Raw genomic sequence first — 16477 nt, 5'->3', positions numbered from 1 at the left:
CACCATTTTGACACCAGAAATGTCTTGGTTGGTAACTGTATGTCCACATGTACAGTAATGTTCACATTCAAAAGCATTCCAGTAAAAAGCAAACAAGTTTTTGTTTCTTTACTGTTTACCACAGGAGGTACAGTAGAAACACAGTATGATAGGACAGAGAAAGTTTTACAGTATTGCTTACAGTGAACAAAATATCCATGAAACACACAAGAGCATTCTGAACAAAAAAACAACAGCAAAAAGCCAAGATCAAAAGGGGGGGAGGGGGAGGGGGGCTAAAAAAAGGCAAAAACTTTGCATCTAATCTCTGCGATCTTCAGGGTTAGGCCACATTTTTTCATCAACATCACATCTGATGTTATCCAAGTCGATGCACCTGGGATAGAACCGCCTGGTATGTCGGATCCACCCTTGGCAATCGTCAACTGTGATGTCCCTGGAGCCAGCATCCATGGCTTCGAGGAGGGACATCTGGTCATGTGGCTGATGGTCATAAACCTTCCACCTCCATGCAGAAAAGAACTCCTCTATGGGGTTGAGGAAAGGTGAATAGGGTGGAAGGAAGAGACTTACCAGTCTTGGGTGGACTTCAAACCATGTTGTTATTGCTTGCGAGTGATGGAAAGCCACATTGTCCCAGGTAATTACAAAGGTCCTCATGTTTTCACCCTCCTGACCTTGCTCTGGAACCAGGCGCTGGTGGAGATCATTGAGAAAGGCAAGCAAGCGCTCTGTATTATAGGGTCCAACCTGACATCTGTGAAGGAGTAATCCTGCATTTGCAATTGCTGCACACATGGTAATGTTTGCCCCTCTCTGTCCTGGCACATCAACTGTGGCCCTTTTTCCAATTACATTTCGTCCACGTCGACGCCTTTTGGCCAGATTGAATCCTGCCTCATCGATGTATATGAATTTATGAGGGGCCTGGTTGGCCTCCAATTCCATAACTCTCTGAAACAAAGTTTATGTAAGTCATGTTATTACTGTATACCATACTGTACTGTAACCTAGTATTGTGTAGGTTACCTACTTGGAAAGTGCAAAGCTTATAGAACTGGACATTGGATTGAATATACACTATACCTGGACATATTGTCGTCGTAGCTCCTTGACCCTCTCACTGTTCCTCTCAAAGGGAACAGTGTAGAGCTGCTTCATCCGCACTCTGTGTTTGGACAATGTCCGCGTAATGGTTGTGAGGCTGATTCTATCGATATTGTCAAATATCTCATGGTCCGCCACAATTCTAGTTTGAATTTCACGCAGTTTTATTGCATTATTTGCAGTAACCATTTCTACAATGGCAAGCTCCTGATCATTACTGAGGAGCTTTCCTCTTCCCCCAGAGGGTGGAAGACATTGCATTCTTTAGAAAGACAAAAAATTCAACATATGCATTACTGTATGACCATATTGACATGTCAAGTGAGAATAGAAACAATCCATGTAAAATGCAATACTTACCTGTTGGTTTGTTGAAAGATGCGTATAATGGAGGCAACCGTTGACCGCCTCAAATTGGGCTGCACTCTTTCACCAGCCTCTCTTAGTGAAAGACCATGGTTGATTACATGGTCAATGATAGTGGCACGAATTTCATCACTGACTACTGTTCTTGCAGCCCTTGGAATGCCACCACCACGCATTCTTACACCTCTACCTTGCCCTCTCCTTGGGCCTGCTCTTCTCCCTGGGCCCCTTGCTCTTACTCTTCCTCGACCAGACATTACAGTGTTTGTCTTTTTTTTGTTTCCAAAAACATCACTCCTCAAGGTCTTGCCTTATGAACCCCACTGAGTCTAAGCCAGAATGGAAGAAGCTGTCGTTGGCCCAATTTACCCAACATAAATCAGCTGTGTGTCAATTATTCAATTGTTTGTTTATTATCAGCTGATATATATTTTTGATATTGATATTGTTTTTGTACTGATATCATTGCAGAAGCAGAGGTTTTTATACTGTATCTACGGTTTGGAATATTGTTTTTGCTATTGTGGGATGTTGTGTGTTAACATTCGTAAATACTACAAAAACAGTCCATAATTTTGTTGGGAGGTATAGCTTGTCTGTTAAGAAAATGTAAGCATTGTGGAAATGTGTTCACTGACTGCATATTGGGTGAACACGACATGAAATGTAAGAATGGTATGGCCACAACAGACCGATGCTGTGCTAATTGTGTTTAGAGTTTTGCAAATGTGACAACTGTTTGGACAAACGCTTGTTAGCGACTGGAAAAAACTGTAATATGAAACCAATGACGTGCAGTAATGAGTGGAAATAGCTTTTCAGTTAGCAGCTGTTAGAAGTGACCTTAATAGTAAATAAAATAATGATAACTGGCATACTCTGCTGGTGCCATTGCTTCTAAGTTTGTGGAACTGGATGACGTTTGCTTTTAGTTTATGAATTACTCAATGTAGCTACACTAACCACTGACTTTTTAAAGCAGGAAATGTGTCACTTTAGATTGCATTGGGTTTTTTTTTTTTTACTTTGACTGGAAGACCACTGATTCTGATACCCACGCTGAAGATGAAAACTGGTTTCTGTGGTTCATTAAGGAATTTGAAGAAATGCTGTTGCACTACCAAAACTCAAAATAACAGAAAGATGACAAATGATATAGAGCAAGGTTTTACTTGCTTACAGTTTTTTCTGATAGCTTAAGCACATTTTTTGTAACTATTGGCTAATTTTGCAAAACTCTTCACACAAATAAGAAAACCTGTCACCCAATCATCAAAACATTGTAGTTCTCTTGCAAAAGCAAACACAGCTAGATTAACCCTTCACACCTTCGTAAAAATGGTGTTTCCGTATCAAACAGTACACACAAGCCATCATCTACTAAGCACACAATGCGCCAACTGCACACTGATGGTATGAATACAAAACACATCTGGCCTTTGCTTTGTCTGTGCACAAGGTAGGCCATGTCAGTTTGAGCTCATACTTCTGTCATAGATCCATAAGCATAGAGGGATCCAAACTTCAAGTACTGGTGTTTATTCAAACACATCAAAACAAACACAAGTGTTCATTTCCAAGTATAGGATTATTTGCAATCGCCATAATGACTATATGGGTTACTTGGTCTGCAGTGAACATGCTTCCTCTGCCCCAGCATCTGGTCATCTAGCAATTCTGTAAAGTAACAATTTCAGTATTTGTACATCAATGGTATTGGTGTGTTTCTCATTGGCATATGGCAGTGCTACAAATCTTTGTGCGAAGTGACTGTACTAACCGATTCTCATTTCAAGATGTCCTTATGGTACTTGCTACAGTGTAGCGGCTCGAGTTAGGCTGGACCCGTTGGCCAGCTACCCTCAGGGTCATTCCACGGTTGATTACATGGTCCACTATTGTAGCTCTGATGTCATCAGCAATTCTATTTCTTACTCTTCCTACCCTTCCTCTCCCCCTTCCTCGTCTTCCTCTTGCTCCTCCTTGTCCTTGTCGTCCTCTTCATCCTACTTCTTCACCTCCACGTCCTCTTCCTCGGCCTCCTCTACTTCTCACTCTTCCTGCTCCCTCCATTGTACTCCGCACACACAGCTTACCTGTATTATAGTGCTTAGGCTGATTGCAAAGTGAACTGATTATCTAAAAAAGTTTTCACATGTGAAAGTGTGCCAGACAGTTGGCAAATTAGTGTTAATGATAGCCATACATGTGTATACTTTTGCTAGGAGTGTGTTGGAAATTTGGTAATTGAGTGTTGTGCAGTGAATTGTGCCTACAGTTTTGCAAAGTGTGTGTTACAAAATTGCAAACTGAGTGCAAAGCAGTTTTTGTGCTTTTAGTTTTGCAAACTCAGTGAGTGGTTTTGCTATAAGTCTGAATAGTTTTAGAGATTGTGCTACAGGAATCACAGTTAGGGTTTAAGCATTCAGACAAAACTGTAACTTGTTTAACTTCACAAACAGTGAGGATGAACATATTCATAAGAGCTTGAAAGATGAGTCCACTTCTTAATCATTTTATATTGATTAGGAAGTAGATGGTGCTCAACTAAGTGATAGAAAATCTCCATCATGTTGCTGCACATATCAAAGAGTTCATCTCCCTCAGAAAATAGAGCTTGCTCATCTTCTCTATTGCAGTCTGCATTTTTCTTGGATCAACCTCTTGTCCCGGTAAGGATGCGGGTCATGTTGTTGTCCTCTTCTGTCGAAATTGAAACACCATCTATGTTCTTATACACATTTAAAATGAGATTCTTTTTAGACCATTCCACAAGACTACTTGAATCATGTCATTACGCAGTGAATAATTTTACTTGAATGGCATTACCTTGGCCAGCTGTGAGAAATATTGGAGTAATATATCAACACACCACACACAACAAGCGTACTTTTTGTCAATTTTTGACTAATAAACCATTAATTTGGCCTTGAAGACCTTGGGGGACCTAAGTCAAATTTTAATGTGTCGCTAAGATGACCCCACTCTATACCAGTATTGGCGGCAGCATACTGCAATATTCTGGCAAAAATAGAACGAATCCTTTTTTCATGAGAACGTGTCAATATTTGTGTATGCACATGTTCTTCTACTAACTTTTGCAACAGTTTCATAATCATGACTAGAGGCACAGTTTAAATTATAATCTTATCTCCGGTTCTTGCAGTTCATAGTTTGATGCAAAATATCACTGTGTCAAGTGTTCCTACGGCAAAGAAGCCTTGCATCTGCCTTCTTTACTTGTTAGATTAAATAAACTACAACTCTCGCAATGTGTGTGAACCATTTTCATAAAAATCTGAGACATTATAGTCCAAATAAACTGAAATTAAAAACAAATAAATATAACTATTTCTGAATTCAGTTAACCAATTATATTAGTATTCAACTCTAAGGTGAATTGGACCTGACAGTCCTTGAGGAAGATGGGAATAATTGAGTCCTAACTGTCAAGTATTACTGGAATTAAGCCAGAAGCCAAATGATACAAACTGTGTTTACAAACCAGGCCTTAAATCTAACAAATACAGAATATGGACATGATAGGTCAGTGAGCTACAGGCATAACTATAAAAGAAATACTGATACTGATCTGGTAATAATGTTGCTTCTGTCTAAAATAGAAATAGATATTTGCTACAGCAGTAGCTTATTAATTACTTGGTCTATTTATTATATTGACATTATCCAAATAATGTCAACATTACAAGTTAAGTGTTAATTACAAGCAATTAGTCGCATCTTACAACACAAGGCTAACAGACTGTGGGGTGGCTGTGGCTCACTAGGTAGAGCAGGTCACCTGCTAATTGGAAGGTTAGTGGTTCAACCCCTGTATGATCCAGTCTACTTACCAAATATCCTGGGCAAGATACTAACTTGATACAGCCACTCGTGAGTGAATGTTAGATAGAAAGCACGAAAAGCATGGGGGAAAAAAATGTCCTTGCATAGAACAAAAGCTATTTGATTTGTATCTACAGAAGAGCAGAAGGTCCGTATAATAATACTGAAAGCACCAAATCAAGTGTCAAATCCCAAACTCATACTAAAAGTGAATGCAAAACGGTGTCATAAGTAAGAAAATAAAGAATAAATAATGTCAGAATAATAAACCTTCTCATAACACTCATAATACAATCTGTTTCAGACTGCTGAGGTAAAGTAATTAGGACGAACTAGATCATGCAAGGATAATACAAATGCAGAACTTGCACGCTTACTTGAGCAAAGGATGTGGTTAGAAGTCAAAACACAAAAGATTGTGCTGATACATGCCAACAGTGGAAACTAGCCGTATAAAAGGGTCATCTTGACACACCTACAATTACAAATTAACTGCCATGATGCAAGGTCTGCAAAACATTCTGCTCATCTATGTTCTGAGATGTCTCGGACAAATTGGTAAGAATCACAATCCTTGGTTGTTTTTCAGTGATCATTTAATGGAGCATCAGCCTAATTTTGACGTTTTTTTTTTTGTTGTAGTACATGGTAGTGACATCATAAATGGGAAAAAGGCCCCAGAGAACTCAATGCAGTATGTGGTCTCAGTGCAGAACATTGATGGCCATATATGTGGAGGTTTTCTTGTCACTGAAGACTTTGTGGTAACTGCTGCACACTGTGACGTTGAGTAAGTAATCAGTCTTCTCGTGATGACCTCTTTGACTCGTGTAACTACATCAATTTAATTGATGGCTCTTAATGATTGTCTTCCTTCAGAAACCCCACACATGTTGTCCTTGGCAGCCACAATATCAAGAAGGGTTATCAAATAAATATTGAAAAAACATTTAAGCCCCCCTCTTACTCTAACATTTGGTGGGGTAATGACATCATGCTCCTTAAAGTAAGTATGTATTCATACAATCAACACTTTCAAATGCCATAATTGTTGATTTAATGATTTCAATTCTAATAACACTGCTAATATGTTATGGAATTAAGAATTTGGGATTTTTTTCTTTCTAATGTGTTTCTCCAGCTGTCTAGGAAAGCTCGGCTCGGATGCAAAGTACAAATAATTCAACTTCCGTGTGCTGAAATGAACGTAAAAGCAGATCAAGTGTGCCAGGTGGCTGGTTGGGGAAGAAATAGAACTGGGGGTGAAAATATTGATGACCTGAGAGTGGTGAGCGTGTCCGTCATCAACCGATATGTATGTAGGGAACAATGGCCCGGTCTTTCTGCCAGTGTTATCTGTGCAGGTGGATACGGCACAGACAAAGGATTCTGTCAGGTATGGCTTCTGTTCTTTCATTGAATGTGTATGCTTGTTTCTTGTTGACAATTACCCAAACAACCTAAATTAAATATGAAATGGATATTTTCCCTATTTCTTCCTGACAGGGTGATTCTGGTGGTCCTCTGGTGTGCAACGGGTTAGTTGTTGGTCTTGCTTCTTTCAACAAAAATTACAACTGTGCTTATCCAGATGTACCCAATATCTACACAGACATCTCCAAACACCTTAAGTGGATCAATTGGATTCTGCTAACTGCAACATCTTCCTAAAAATGTGTTTTTGTGTTGCTACTGTAGAAGCAAAAGATAAATGAATAAAAATATAATGGCTGTCTGTCATTACCAGTGTGACAAAATATCAATAAAAATCTATCCCAAATTTTCTGTCTAATTTCCTTTTGTAATAGTCTTAGTTTACAAAACAATAAGAAACAAGAATACTGTAGAGGTCATTTTTGTCTCAGATGAAGTCCAACTAACGTCTTTTTTATATCTTCTTTGAGATCTAAAAAAATACAAAATGCTAACTGAATACTCTGAGAAAGCTTACTTCAAACATTTTTTTTTCTCCTGTACTGATACTCGCTGATGCACACAGGGGCAAACAAAAGCTACGTGAGCTACGTGTTTTGACTGCCATGATTAATCGTTAATACAATTATCATAGTTTTTAAGATATTTATGTAAACTTTAACAAAATTTGGTTAAAAATGACAAATTTGGATCTAATGAGAAAGATGTAAGAAACAAAAGATGGAAGAGTGACTAGTCCAACACTTAACAAAGCAGTGTTGGATAGGTCTTCTACCCTAATTATTTGATTGAAGAAAAGTTTAACCCACCTATTTTATCACCCACAGGCTTGACTTTGCCTCAGAGGACTTGCTGCAGTTTGGGGTCCACAAATTAAATTCAGTTCACAAATTTTCTTTCACTTTGACTCTGTCTTTGGCTCAGTTTTACAAGGGACTTTTTTTATTTGGCTAAATCTGGCAAATACTTTTTTTGATTACAAGCGCAAATATGCTAACACTATCTTGTAAAATACTGCCACCTACTGGTGAAAGACAAGTCACAAGTTTGTCACATGGCTACCACAGACAGCCATGCATTCACAAAGTCAGACGTATGGCCAATTGAGAATTGCCAAGTAACCTAACAAGCATGCGTCTAGACTGTGGGGGGTAACAGGAGAGAACCTGTGTATAGGGGAGAACATGCAAACTTTATACACTAACTTTATACAGAAAAGCCTCAGCCTGTGGATTCAAACTAAGTAAAAAATCTCACCTGCCTGGCTTATCACACTTGTTCTGTTTAATTCAGTTTTGTTTATATAGCACCACCTCACAAAAACAGTTGCTGCAAACAGTTGCACTTTGTATTGTAGGGAAAGACCATATAATAATAGAAAGAAAACCTCAACTATCAGATGTACCCTTATGAGCAAGCGCTTGCAGACAGTGCGAAAGAAAAACTCCCTTTTAAGAGGAAGAAAAGTTCAACAGAACTAGTCTAATGAAGTCTGCCTTGTTGGGGGTGGGGAGAAAGAGAAGAGCGTCATATAACAGATAGTGTGTAATCACACTGAGAATGTTAAGAGGTGAGCGGGAAAAAAAAAATTCAGTGCATTAGATGACTTAGACTATTAGCATAACTGAAGTATGGTTCAAGATCACCTGATCCAGCCCTAACTGTAAGCTTTATTCAGTAATGCAGTAGGAGACACAAAAGTGGCAACACTTTTGACACACAATTCTGCATTAGTAAAGTATTACTAAGTGCTTAATTTATCATTATTTAAAGCATTACTACTCCTTAGTATGTAATTTACAAATACAGATGGTTGGGTCTGCGCTTTCACAGGCCCCAGTTCAGAAACGTATTCCCGTTAACAAAGCAAGACAAACAGCTCAACCAGTTTTTCACATGCTAGCAAGGGAAGGATCTCAGAGCAGCCCTTCTGCCCTCGGTGTTAGACCACTTTGAAGAACCATCTCTCCTGCAGCCTTTTATTTCTGTGACACACAGTTTACACAAACACCCACTGTAAAACCCCCCTATGGTTATAAAAGACAAGGCACTAGGTGTGTGTGTGTGTGTGTGTGTGTGTGTGTGTGTGTGTGTGTGTGTGTGTGTGTGTGTGTGTGTGTGTGTGTGTGTTTGGGGATGCGTTTGTGTGACCTCCTGCTCACCAAAAGGGTCAAAAGGGCAGGAAGCTTACTAAACAAGAAAACAGAGCCCTCACATAGGATGTGTCTCTATAATAAACACTACAGCCTCCCCCTCCATTCAACAGGCTGGGGAGGGGGACAGAAAAAAAGGAATGTCTTGGATCATACAGTTTGAACCAAGACTTACAAATTTAAGTACAATAATGGCAACATTTAACCATTTGACTCCAACACAGATATAAATATTTCGTTTGGTTTATAAGCTTAAATACAGCATGTTTTTGGTATGTGTTTTTTGATGACCTTAGCCATATTTTATTTTAAACGAAGAAGCCTTAGTATAATTATGTTAAAGTACCCTATAGCTCTAACGACTTCATGTATCTTTCTCTCGTAAGCCCCTTTTTTCAAACTTCGACTGTGGGCCTAGCTACATTTGTTCTTCAAATCTCAGGTGTGCTATGTTTGCATCTAGCAATACATTTGTATGTTGTGTATCTCTTTGTGCTTTGTCTGTATCACTTTTCTGTTGTGAAGATAGCTGAGACTTGTTCAACTCTTGAGGTACTTTCATTTACTTTTATAAATGCTTTATAAGGCAAAAATAGTCCTCACTTTAGATGAGGTCACAAAATACTTAACAACTAGTAACTGTCTCCGATTACTGTTTGTGATGCAATGAACATATTACTTATCTGTTCTCATAAACTGCATACTAAAAAACTGCATACGATGACCTGGATGACTGAGAACCTTCACATGCATACTAATGCTTTATAAATAATGAATTAAAATGGCCTGCATTTGTATAGCGCTTTACTCAGCCCCTAAGGACCCCAAAGCGCTTCACACTACATTCACACACTGGTGATGGCAAGCTACATTGTAGCCACAGCCACCCTGGGGCGCACTGACAGAGGCGAGGCTGCCGGACACTGGCGCCACCGGGCCCTCTGACCACCACCAGTATTAAGTACTTACTGATACCTTACTAATGCTTAAGAGTCATTATGTGTGTGTTACCAAAAAGTGTCATGCTGAAGGACCTTTACTGAGAAAGAGGTATACATTTAATAACTAGTTTTGAACAGTGCTGATAACTGGAAGTGTTTGTTTTGGAAAGTTACCACATTTACCAAAGGAAGTCACTGCAGCTGCGATAAAATGGATAGGGATCAGTCAGTGCAAACCACATAAAAGTATATAATATCAATGCTACTTTTCATGAAATATTTTCCAGCTCTCTTTGTTTTAGTAATATGCAATGTTCAAACCTACAAATGTCTTTCATCAGAGTTTTCATATGATTTCAAAGGGATGTCAATTTCACCATGCTTTCTATTCTATATAATAAGAAAATGGCAATAGTTAATGTACAGTTAAAGTACAGATGTGTAAGGCTACAAAATTCTTTAACCTGCTTGTATCTGTGAAATTGTTACAATTCAATTTTAAAACAATCACAACGTCTTATCTTTTGCATAGTCTGTTAAAAATAAATAAGGCAATATTTTTCTTTTCCCTCCAATAATCTCCGAACGATGATGAATATCAGACTTTTTTTTAATCGTACTTCAGGAAAACATCTTGATAAGATTCAAGAATAATTACTTTTTGCCATCTGGTAGCTTGTTTACAGAAATTACAATAAATAATATTAGGAATAAAATGCCTTTAACTTGAACACTAAAGGACTGAAAGACTGAAACATAAATTTTACAAAGATGACTTAGGAGACTTAGGAATTACTGTAAGGCGATGACACAATTAAGGAAATGCACTAAAAAGAAGAAAAGAAAAGAACACGAAAATGACAGATGTGTTGTTGTTTTTGTCATGCCACAAGCTTTATTAGAAAGTAGAAAAGCTAGAAAGTTAATTACACAATATTGTTGTTTTTGGCCTTTTCAAGCAAAATACTTAAAATGAGAAATGAAATAAACATTAAAGCATACTCAAAAAAAATTTTTTGTCATTTTTGTCAAAACGTCTGCTTACAGATTTATTTATTTTCAGCTTAAGTTTGCAATACATGCCATGGTGAGTCTCTTTGGCTAATCTCGCTTTGTTTTTTCACTTTCATTTATCTATTTATTTTTTGTATACATTAAAAAGATCCTTTTCCTGTTTGCATTGTAGCTGTCTGCAACAAACAAGAGCATTCACATTTGGAGGTACTTTGAGTTATATGATATTTGGAAAAAGTTCATGTTTGTGCCAAATTTACCTAACAGACTAACTATGGGCGGCTATCATGTGGACAGTCTGTAAAAACTAAAATATCATAAAGAAGAGGAAGAATGAAATAAAATGGATAATGTTCAAGTAAGTGGTTAACAGTGACAGCAGCTGCCAGATTTAAAAAGCATCAAATATGCCCGTCTCGCTTAGCTGGTACGGCTCGATTTCACTGATTTTTGGTTTCAGATGACTTCATTGTTTTTTTGATCCACTTTAGTTGTTTCTTTGAGAGAAACGAGTAGACCGCAGGTTTTGTCATGCACCCATGAGATCCAAAAGAAGTGACTCCAACCAACATTCCGTAGCACAGCAGTGGTCCTCCTGAATCCCCCTACATCAGCAAGATCAAATATATGATTAAATATATGAACAAAAAAATAAAAAGAACATGCATCTGTCATATTTACATAACAGCTAGAATCGTTTCTTTTGCCAAATGTACCAGCGCAAATCATGTCCCTGGTGATAGAAGGGTTGTGGTTGTAATAATCGCAAGAGTTGCACTTCTGTCTGCTGATCACAGCTACATGGCCACCCTTGAGGACATCTGATGTTTCATTGTTTTCAGTTTGTCCCCATCCAGCCACCAGACACCTTCTCCCATCTGCAGGCCTTTTGACTATTTTCCCCAACTGTAAGTATTTCACGGTTTTGGTTATCTCTGCTGGTTTCTTAAGCTAAAAAAAGAGAAATAAAAAGAAATATTACATATCGATAATGGCTGTCTATACATTACCTTCACAGAGTTTGTCTTAAAGTAAGTCTGTTTGCAGCATTGTTCAAAAGTCATGAACCACCTATTGCTATGAGACACTCAATTATCACCTTACCTTAATCAGCATGAGGTCGTTGCCCTGGAGATAGTGGTAATAGTCAGGATGAGGGAAGAGTTCCTCAACCTCTCGGACCTGCTTGGAACCTTTTTCCTCTTCGTTTATGGAGTGTGCACCTAGGATAACCCACCTCATTCTGACAAATAAAAAAAACAAAACTTTAGTGATGACAGTTCATATTGAACTTTTTTTAAGATTTCCTTCCTCTTCGGGGCTAAAAAAGGCCATTCAAACACACGAGATATCAATAGAGAGCCCTGGATGTCCTCTATTTAGGACTTAGGACTAAATATTACAGGAATTAGTAGGATAGCTCAAATAAATATATAGACTAAAAGCAAATGTCCATTACAATCACTGCCACATTTTATTACCTACTTTCTTGTTCCAGTTCTAGAGCAGGTGTAACACGAAATAATTTTGATATTTACTTTTTAAAAGGCATTATTCTTTGCATGTTTGTGGCTGAAGCCTGGAAGGAGTGTGATCAACTTTTTTTTCAGTAATGTACCAAACAGTCAAATCTACTCAAAGCGGGAGGAGAGAGTCAGAAATGAATAATAACAAATAAATGCAGATTGGTGTATAAATACATAAACACAGTGCATCATGGGATGCCCCCCAGCAGCCTAGGCCTATTGCAGTATATGTTTTTTCAAAAAAGCCTATTCTTAAAAGTAGAGCGGTGTCTTTCTCATGAATCCTGAAAAGGCCCAAAAGTTAAAGGCTCTTTCTCCTGTTCTTTTCTTAAGACCCTTAGGAACCACGCGTAAGTCAGCAGTCTGAGAAAGAAGTTTTGTATTGGTAAGTTTTTGTCATGTCACAAGCTTTATTAGAAAGTAGAAAAGCTAGAAAGTTAATTACACAATATTGTTGTTTTTGGCCTTTTCAAGCAAAATACTTAAAATGAGAAATGAAATAAACATTAAAGCATACTCAAAAAAATTTTTTTGTCATTTTTGTCAAAACGTCTGCTTACAGATTTATTTATTTTCAGCTTAAGTTTGCAATACATGCCATGGTGAGTCTCTTTGGCTAATCTCGCTTTGTTTTTTCACTTTCATTTATCTATTTATTTTTTGTATACATTAAAAAGATCCTTTTCCTGTTTGCATTGTAGCTGTCTGCAACAAACAAGAGCATTCACATTTGGAGGTACTTTGAGTTATATGATATTTGGAAAAAGTTCATGTTTGTGCCAAATTTACCTAACAGACTAACTATGGGCGGCTATCATGTGGACAGTCTGTAAAAACTAAAATATCATAAAGAAGAGGAAGAATGAAATAAAATGGATAATGTTCAAGTAAGTGGTTAACAGTGACAGCAGCTGCCAGATTTAAAAAGCATCAAATATGCCCGTCTCGCTTAGCTGGTACGGCTCGATTTCACTGATTTTTGGTTTCAGATGACTTCATTGTTTTTTTGATCCACTTTAGTTGTTTCTTTGAGAGAAACGAGTAGACCGCAGGTTTTGTCATGCACCCATGAGATCCAAAAGAAGTGACTCCAACCAACATTCCGTAGCACAGCAGTGGTCCTCCTGAATCCCCCTACATCAGCAAGATCAAATATATGATTAAATATATGAACAAAAAAATAAAAAGAACATGCATCTGTCATATTTACATAACAGCTAGAATCGTTTCTTTTGCCAAATGTACCAGCGCAAATCATGTCCCTGGTGATAGAAGGGTTGTGGTTGTAATAATCGCAAGAGTTGCACTTCTGTCTGCTGATCACAGCTACATGGCCACCCTTGAGGACATCTGATGTTTCATTGTTTTCAGTTTGTCCCCATCCAGCCACCAGACACCTTCTCCCATCTGCAGGCCTTTTGACTATTTTCCCCAACTGTAAGTATTTCACGGTTTTGGTTATCTCTGCTGGTTTCTTAAGCTAAAAAAAGAGAAATAAAAAGAAATATTACATATCGATAATGGCTGTCTATACATTACCTTCACAGAGTTTGTCTTAAAGTAAGTCTGTTTGCAGCATTGTTCAAAAGTCATGAACCACCTATTGCTATGAGACACTCAATTATCACCTTACCTTAATCAGCATGAGGTCGTTGCCCTGGAGATAGTGGTAATAGTCAGGATGAGGGAAGAGTTCCTCAACCTCTCGGACCTGCTTGGAACCTTTTTCCTCTTCGTTTATGGAGTGTGCACCTAGGATAACCCACCTCATTCTGACAAATAAAAAAAACAAAACTTTAGTGATGACAGTTCATATTGAACTTTTTTTAAGATTTCCTTCCTCTTCGGGGCTAAAAAAGGCCATTCAAACACACGAGATATCAATAGAGAGCCCTGGATGTCCTCTATTTAGGACTTAGGACTAAATATTACAGGAATTAGTAGGATAGCTCAAATAAATATATAGACTAAAAGCAAATGTCCATTACAATCACTGCCACATTTTATTACCTACTTTCTTGTTCCAGTTCTAGAGCAGGTGTAACACGAAATAATTTTGATATTTACTTTTTAAAAGGCATTATTCTTTGCATGTTTGTGGCTGAAGCCTGGAAGGAGTGTGATCAACTTTTTTTTCAGTAATGTACCAAACAGTCAAATCTACTCAAAGCGGGAGGAGAGAGTCAGAAATGAATAATAACAAATAAATGCAGATTGGTGTATAAATACATAAACACAGTGCATCATGGGATGCCCCCCAGCAGCCTAGGCCTATTGCAGTATATGTTTTTTCAAAAAAGCCTATTCTTAAAAGTAGAGCGGTGTCTTTCTCATGAATCCTGAAAAGGCCCAAAAGTTAAAGGCTCTTTCTCCTGTTCTTTTCTTAAGACCCTTAGGAACCACGCGTAAGTCAGCAGTCTGAGAAAGAAGTTTTGTATTGGTAAGTTTTCATAGTAATACTACTATGAGGTCTTTAAAATAATAGACTTGTAAAGCTGCAAAAAGGTTTACACAGACCATATCAGTGATCAGTGTTTACAGACATAATCTGTTTTTTAACCAATATCATTATAATGCACTCACTGTTTCAAAAAAAAAAATACTGCAATATTTTGATTTGAAATTTCAAGAAAAGTAACTTGGGTTCATACTTGGTGCAGTGTGCGGCCGTCAGGACCCATTGTGGATGGATTAATGTCCCGCCACAGAAACTGTTTTTATTTAACAAATAAGTCATAAAAGGGAGTGAGTGTGGCCTGACTTCTCTTCCTCCAATAATCTCAGAACCATGACCTAAAACAAAAAGAAAATATCCAGTCGCATAACAAAATCAGCACATTAAGTCAAGAACAAGTGAGAGAAACAAACACCCGGCATTAATGGCTTTCTAAGACTAAAAAGATATCAGTAATGGAACTTTGTATTCTGTTTATTTACATGAAGGAGACAATTATCAGTAAGTAAATGAAAGTAAAATATAAAACATTACTCACCTGACTGGACGAGGAAGAGAATGCCACATGAGATGAAAACGATGAGGCGCAACATTTCTTGTTATCTGTCTTTAATGTTCACAGTTTTCAAATCTACTGGGATGCACAGCTTAATATTTTGAGCTGAAAGGATGTGGTCTGGACACAGTAATTAATGAGTCAACAAAATGGACACAGCCAATCAAATCCTAAAAACTGTTGGTGTAAATTATTCCTTCTCCACCCCCCAACCCCCCCACCATCACTACAGTTACACCCAATCGACGCACATATACACACACACACACACACACACACACACACACACCCTTTTGCTATATAGGGGAGGGTTAGTGCAACTCACATTGTCATGAGCAGCAGTCCGGTCACTTAAACTTTCAGCTATACTTTTAAGGGTTTCTGAAAAGCTGCTGTGTACTTCAGAAAAAAATAAAGGAAACCATATGTGCAGAGGTAAATGATAACAAAGACACAATACTTACTGAGAATAGTTGTAGATGCAGTAGTTTCACCAGAGGAATGAAAAGTAATCGCGCAGACAATGTTTAACACTTTTTGTCATTTGTTATTAAGTTACATGCTAGATATTATATGTGTCATATTTGCCAAAAGTGCTATAATGTGCACTAGTATGTCTTTGTGAATTTGTTTACATGTTTACATGTTAATGTGCTTTTTAATATTGATGCTTGGTTTTATAGTTTTACCTGGATTACAGTGAACTGCGATGAAGACACAAGTGCCAACAAAATATAGTAGAGAACGCCACCTTGTGGTTTAGTATGAAAACTGCGAGGGTCATAAAAGTGTCCCTGTTTTACATTGAAATGTAACATGAGACCTAAAGTAATTTAAATTTAATGTCACCAAGAGGTTAATTCGGCTGTTATCAGCTAACAGGGATGAAGGAACAGCATCACTTAAGAAAAAATGTTTGTCACTTTTTTGCACTCTTCCTAAGATCCCATTATTCTTTGTTTGTTGATTTCTGTGTTGAGATTACTGTACTTGACTTTTGCAGGAAACCTTTTTATAATAATGTACAACAGACAGAATGAGAAGGTAGAAAACAAATGAACAAATATTGGTTCTTTGGC

The 16477-nt window shown here is 37.7% G+C and overlaps 4 protein-coding genes across 4 annotated transcripts; 1 reads left to right on the top strand and 3 right to left on the bottom strand.

The window, feature by feature from the left end:
• Nucleotides 1-218: 218 nt before the first annotated feature.
• LOC146607332 (uncharacterized) lies at nt 219-1806 on the bottom strand. The gene is made up of 2 exons (XM_085348427.1): nt 1087-1806; nt 219-954 (listed from the first exon to the last, which is right to left on the bottom strand). The coding sequence occupies exons 1-2, from the start codon at nt 1366-1368 to the stop codon at nt 301-303; spliced, it is 936 nt and encodes a 311-aa protein (XP_085204553.1). The 5' UTR covers nt 1369-1806; the 3' UTR covers nt 219-300.
• Nucleotides 1807-5816: 4010 nt separating this feature from the next.
• On the top strand, nt 5817-6990 carry LOC146607331 (serine protease 1-like). The gene is made up of 5 exons (XM_085347517.1): nt 5817-5877; nt 5962-6109; nt 6199-6325; nt 6461-6715; nt 6826-6990. The coding sequence occupies exons 1-5, from the start codon at nt 5817-5819 to the stop codon at nt 6988-6990; spliced, it is 756 nt and encodes a 251-aa protein (XP_085203643.1).
• A 4126-nt stretch (nt 6991-11116) lies between these two features.
• LOC146607330 (granzyme A-like) lies at nt 11117-12103 on the bottom strand. The gene is made up of 3 exons (XM_085347636.1): nt 11966-12103; nt 11543-11812; nt 11117-11466 (listed from the first exon to the last, which is right to left on the bottom strand). Exons 1-3 carry the CDS (start codon nt 12101-12103, stop codon nt 11302-11304), a joined length of 573 nt encoding a protein of 190 aa, XP_085203762.1. The 3' UTR covers nt 11117-11301.
• A 1068-nt stretch (nt 12104-13171) lies between these two features.
• Nucleotides 13172-15436, bottom strand: LOC146607329 (granzyme K-like). The gene is made up of 5 exons (XM_085347423.1): nt 15381-15436; nt 15039-15180; nt 14021-14159; nt 13598-13867; nt 13172-13521 (listed from the first exon to the last, which is right to left on the bottom strand). The coding sequence occupies exons 1-5, from the start codon at nt 15433-15435 to the stop codon at nt 13357-13359; spliced, it is 771 nt and encodes a 256-aa protein (XP_085203549.1). The 5' UTR covers nt 15436; the 3' UTR covers nt 13172-13356.
• Nucleotides 15437-16477: the final 1041 nt, after the last annotated feature.

Source organism: Diplotaxodon limnothrissa, linkage group LG23 (genome assembly GCF_057381915.1).
Source record: "Diplotaxodon limnothrissa isolate DT_005_m linkage group LG23, D_limnothrissa_male_GT1.1, whole genome shotgun sequence".
Lineage (NCBI taxonomy): Eukaryota > Metazoa > Chordata > Actinopteri > Cichliformes > Cichlidae > Diplotaxodon > Diplotaxodon limnothrissa.
Note: the sequence above shows the minus strand (reverse complement) of the source record. Positions and strands in the feature narration are given on the sequence as shown.

Bases quoted from the DNA above. Each gene is read 5' to 3' on its own strand.
- LOC146607332 (XM_085348427.1), bottom strand. From the start codon at position 1,368: ATGCAATGTCTTCCACCCTCTGGGGGAAGAGGAAAGCTCCTCAGTAAT. The intron at 955-1,086 runs GTATAGTGTATA...ACTTTGTTTCAG, and splicing joins TACGACGACAATATGTCCAG to AGAGTTATGGAATTGGAGGC.
- LOC146607331 (XM_085347517.1), top strand. From the start codon at position 5,817: ATGATGCAAGGTCTGCAAAACATTCTGCTCATCTATGTTCTGAGATGT. The intron at 6,110-6,198 runs GTAAGTAATCAG...GTCTTCCTTCAG, and splicing joins GCTGCACACTGTGACGTTGA to AAACCCCACACATGTTGTCC. The intron at 6,716-6,825 runs GTATGGCTTCTG...TCTTCCTGACAG, and splicing joins CAGACAAAGGATTCTGTCAG to GGTGATTCTGGTGGTCCTCT.
- LOC146607330 (XM_085347636.1), bottom strand. From the start codon at position 12,103: ATGAGGTGGGTTATCCTAGGTGCACACTCCATAAACGAAGAGGAAAAA. The intron at 11,813-11,965 runs GTAAGGTGATAA...CTCTTTTTTTAG, and splicing joins ACGACCTCATGCTGATTAAG to CTTAAGAAACCAGCAGAGAT. The intron at 11,467-11,542 runs GTAAATATGACA...TTGCTGATGTAG, and splicing joins GAAACGATTCTAGCTGTTAT to GGGGATTCAGGAGGACCACT.
- LOC146607329 (XM_085347423.1), bottom strand. From the start codon at position 15,435: ATGTTGCGCCTCATCGTTTTCATCTCATGTGGCATTCTCTTCCTCGTC. The intron at 15,181-15,380 runs GTGAGTAATGTT...TTTTTGTTTTAG, and splicing joins TCTCTTCCTCGTCCAGTCAG to GTCATGGTTCTGAGATTATT. The intron at 13,868-14,020 runs GTAAGGTGATAA...CTCTTTTTTTAG, and splicing joins ACGACCTCATGCTGATTAAG to CTTAAGAAACCAGCAGAGAT.